The sequence below is a fragment of the Apodemus sylvaticus genome, chromosome 5 (assembly GCF_947179515.1).
Source record: "Apodemus sylvaticus chromosome 5, mApoSyl1.1, whole genome shotgun sequence".
Lineage (NCBI taxonomy): Eukaryota > Metazoa > Chordata > Mammalia > Rodentia > Muridae > Apodemus > Apodemus sylvaticus.
Window position 1 is genome coordinate 66,588,243 of NC_067476.1, and position 4,454 is coordinate 66,592,696.

Here is a 4,454-nt window from a genome sequence, read left to right on the forward strand (position 1 = left end):
ATTGTTATTTATCCTTGTGGAAATGTACATTGTCAATTGCTCTTGAACATTTTATTCATATGTGGATATATCCTAATGATTCTAAAGTATCCATTATTATATGTGAACTCTGATGTATCTGCTGTATGTGTGAGAAGCAAGTAAATAATATATTTAAAGTTAAATTGGGGCAATTTTATTACAAATTCACATATGCTTACAAGTCCTAGATGGTAAATCAAACTGGCTTTGACACCATATTTAAAAATTTTCCAGAAATAAATGAACTTATGAATGGATTAGAATACAAGAACATTTTACACACACACACACACACACACACACACACAAATTCCACACTGTAGTGATGAGCCTGATTCTAGACACTTAAATATTTTTTGATTTTTCAACTACTACCTCTAAGAAAGGTTTTCTCTTCCATCTGAAACCTTTCCACCTTTGATTTTTGTATCCTAATTTATTTTCATCTGACAAGGTGTTATATAGTTTTCCTTATGAAGAAGTGTCTGTTACTTGGCTCTGCATAACAGGCTCTGTGAGAAAATTAAATGTGATTACTGCTGTAATCCTGTACTGTTGAATAATGGCAAAAATGGAAATTTCAGTGAACAGAAGTAAACACATTGATAAACATACTGCTTATTGTTGTTACTGGTAGTGGTGGGTTGGACTTTGGAAACATGATTTTGTTATATTGATTAATTATTCCCTGGCTGACCAGAATTTGCTACTCTTCCTTCTGTACAACCCAAGTGCTGAGAACACAAGCAACTGGAACCATCGTATATTGAGAATATTCCTTGATTTTGAAAGGCTATTATAATTTATTTAAAGAAAAGCTTCAGAACTTCAGAGACTTTTTGTTCTTTTATTGACAATTAAATCTTCCTATTTTCTAGGATATGCACTATGTCAGTATTTGCAGGTATGTTAAATTCTGTATTTGATATCTAAAATATGTTTGTGTGTTTGTATATAAATTGTCATATATCATAGTTGAAAACATATCAATTGCTTTTAACCATTTATTCATATGTGGATAAAAATTATGTAAATTCATTGTACATGGATGTTACTAAGAATCCAGAAATACATGTGGAAATATGTATATGAAATTATTTGTCTATGATAAATAAGCATACGTTTGTGATAAGGAAGAAGAAACACAATGAGACTTGGTTGTATTTGTTTTCTTGTCTGCTTGTATAATTAAAAAGGATATGAATGAAAAAACACATCACAAAAAATACATGTTGGGCATTCTAGGTAGGCATTTGGAAGTAATTGATGAAAAAGGAATGGGACTTCAGATCAACAAATTCACATTAAGAAATCAGTGACAAACACACAGTTTAGATGACAAGGCACTGCTTACATTTCTTGTCACTTTCAGCTTTCAAGGTGAAAGGGAATGTCATCTTTAAACAACACTGCAGTGATGGATTTCATTCTTGTGGGACTTACAGACAACCCAGTGGTGGGGAGGATCCTTTTGGTGGTATTTCTTGCCATCTATCTTATAACACTGATAGGAAATCTGTGTATGATTGTGCTCATCAGGACCAATTCCCATCTGCAAACACCCATGTACTTCTTTCTTGGCCACCTCTCCTTTGTAGACATTTGTTATTCTTCCAATGTTACCCCAAATATGCTGCATGGTTTCATCTCAGACCAGAAGACCATTTCCTATGCTGGATGCTTCACTCAATGTCTCCTCTTTATCGCTCTGGCGATCACTGAGTTTTATATCCTTGCATCAATGGCTCTGGACCGCTATGTGGCCATTTGCAGCCCTCTGCATTACAGTACCAGGATGTCCAAGAATGTTTGTGTCTCTCTAGTCACATTCTCATATGCGTTTGGCTTCCTGAATGGGCTGTCTCAGACTCTGCTCACTTTCCACCTGTCTTTCTGTGGCTCCCATGAAATCAACCACTTTTACTGTGCAGACCCCCCTCTGATCATGCTGGCCTGCTCTGACACTCATGTCAAAAAGATGGCTATGTTTGTTGTTGCTGGCTTCACCCTAATAAGTTCTCTCTCTATCATTCTTTCCTCCTACCTGTATATTTTTGCAGCCATCTTGAGGATCCGTTCTGCAGAAGGCAGGCAAAAAGCCTTTTCTACATGTGGTTCTCACCTGACAACAGTCACCATATTTTATGGAACCCTTTTCTGTATGTATTTAAAGCCTCCATCAGAGAGGTCAATAGAGGAGTCCAAAGTAATTGCAGTTTTTTACACTTTTCTGAGTCCATTGCTGAACCCTATGATCTATAGTCTAAGGAATAAGGATGTCATCAATGCTATGAAACAGGTGATCAAGGGAAATTTCTGTCATAAAATTTTGGTTTAAGAAGATATTTATTTGTTATTAGTAGGTGTCTCTGATGACATGGTATCTTTGTAGGATAATGTTAGTGCTTCAAACTTACTACCTGTGCAACAGCTTATACCCATAATAACCAATCTACTCTTATACTTTATACCATCTAGTTATATATTTTATTATAATTACATGTTGAAATTAGAATATTTTCAGACAATTCTTTAATATACTTTACTTTTCAGGATTTTATAAAAATAGATTGTCCTAATTTACATGAAATGTAGTTTCCAACTAACATGTCTTAATGGGAAGACATAGCCTAGAATCATTCATAAGGCATAGCCTATGAATGATTGCATGCTTAAGGTTTAGAATGTTTCAAAAAGAATGAATAATTTTAGAGTATTTTTTAATGGTGAATTTTCTACTATGAAGAGCACTGCAAAATGATTGCTTTGATGACTGATTTATCAGTGAAAGGGCATAAATAAAAAATCATTACTCAAATATCTGTTAATTACTATCTTGTGTTTTATTTTGACTTACACATTGTTAATGAATAATGAATGAGTTATTGTGTCTATTTATGGCATAGAGAGTCTGTAGTACAGAAATTAATTTACTTGCACAAAGTCCCTCAATCATAAAATAGCATATTTATTTTCTGATTCTCTGTATGTTATCCTCACATTGGTACTTACAAGTTTTCAATACATCAGAGTGGTGGATGGAATGGTGAGGCTATTTTTATCATAAGGAAACACCATGCATGTACTACTGTGAGTGAAATTCTAAAGATGGTTATGATGTCTGTGATGGTTTTATTTTAAACACATAAGCAAGGTATACTTTTTTGAGGTTTCATATTATCATGATAATTTTGCATATTATAAATAGAATCATTTGACTGTTTCATATAAAAGTAAAAATTTGATTAAGGTAGGTTACTTAAATTGCATTTTATCAGTGTGAATACTTATATACTCGTTTAAAAAGCTAGGTGCTTAGGATGAATTAAAGAAGAACTTTATGAGCCTCATTAGGGAAATGCAAATCAAAACAACCCTGAGATTTCACCTCACACCAGTCAGAATGGCTAAGGTCAAAAACTCAGGAGACAGCAGGTGTTGGCAAGGATGTGGAGAAAGAGGAACACTCCTCCACTGCTGGTGGGGTTGCAAGATGGTGCAACCACTTTGGAAATCAGTCTGGCGGATCCTCAGAAACCTGGGCATGACACTTCCTGAGGACCTTGTTATACCACTCCTGGGCATATATCCAGAGGATTCTTCAGCATGTAATAAGGACACATGATCCACTATGTTCATAGCAGCCCTATTTGTAGTAGCCAGAAGCTGGAAAGAACCTAGGTGTCCTTCAACGGAGGAATGGATACAAAAAAATGTGGTATATTTACACAATGGAGTACTATTCAGCCATTAGAAACAATGAATTCATGAAATTCTTAGACAAATGGATGGAGCTGGAGAACATCATACTAAATGAGGTAACCCAGTCTCAAAAGATCATTCATGGTATGTATGCACTCACTGATAAGTGGATATTAGCCTAGAAACTTTGAATACCCAGGATATAATCCACAAATTAAATGATGTCCAAAAAGAATGGAGGAGTGGCCCCTGGTTCTGGAAAGACTCAGTGCAACAGTATAGGGGAATTCCAGAACAGGGAAGTGGGAAGGGGTGGATGGAAGAACAGGGGGATGGAAGAGGGCTTATGGGACTTGCGGGGAGTGGAGACCCAGAAAAGGGGAAATCATTTGTAAATAAAAAATATGTCAATAAAAAAAATAAAAAAATAAACTGGACCTAGAAAAAAAACCACTATGAGTGAGGTAGATGGTACTCATTTATATTAGCTACAAATAAATTTGTGTTCATATGTTTTGATAAAGTTTATAAGGCAACACTGAAATCTTATGCTATACATCATTTATTTTCATGAGTAAAATGTCTATATTTATATGAAAAATAATTTATTTCTAATTAGTAATTGCCATTTGATCTGTATAGAAAATTTGCAATAACAAATTTAAAATTTTGAAAGAACCAAGGAATGAAAATTAATGTATATTTTTCACTAAAGGATATGTTTTGTTTTC

General features: G+C 34.4%; 1 protein-coding gene across 1 annotated transcript; it reads left to right on the plus strand.

The window, feature by feature from the left end:
- Positions 1-1,411: 1,411 nt before the first annotated feature.
- LOC127684249 (olfactory receptor 5M10-like) lies at positions 1,412-2,359 on the plus strand. The gene has a single exon (XM_052181204.1). It carries the CDS (start codon positions 1,412-1,414, stop codon positions 2,357-2,359), a length of 948 nt encoding a protein of 315 aa, XP_052037164.1.
- The last annotated feature ends 2,095 nt before the right edge of the window (positions 2,360-4,454 follow it).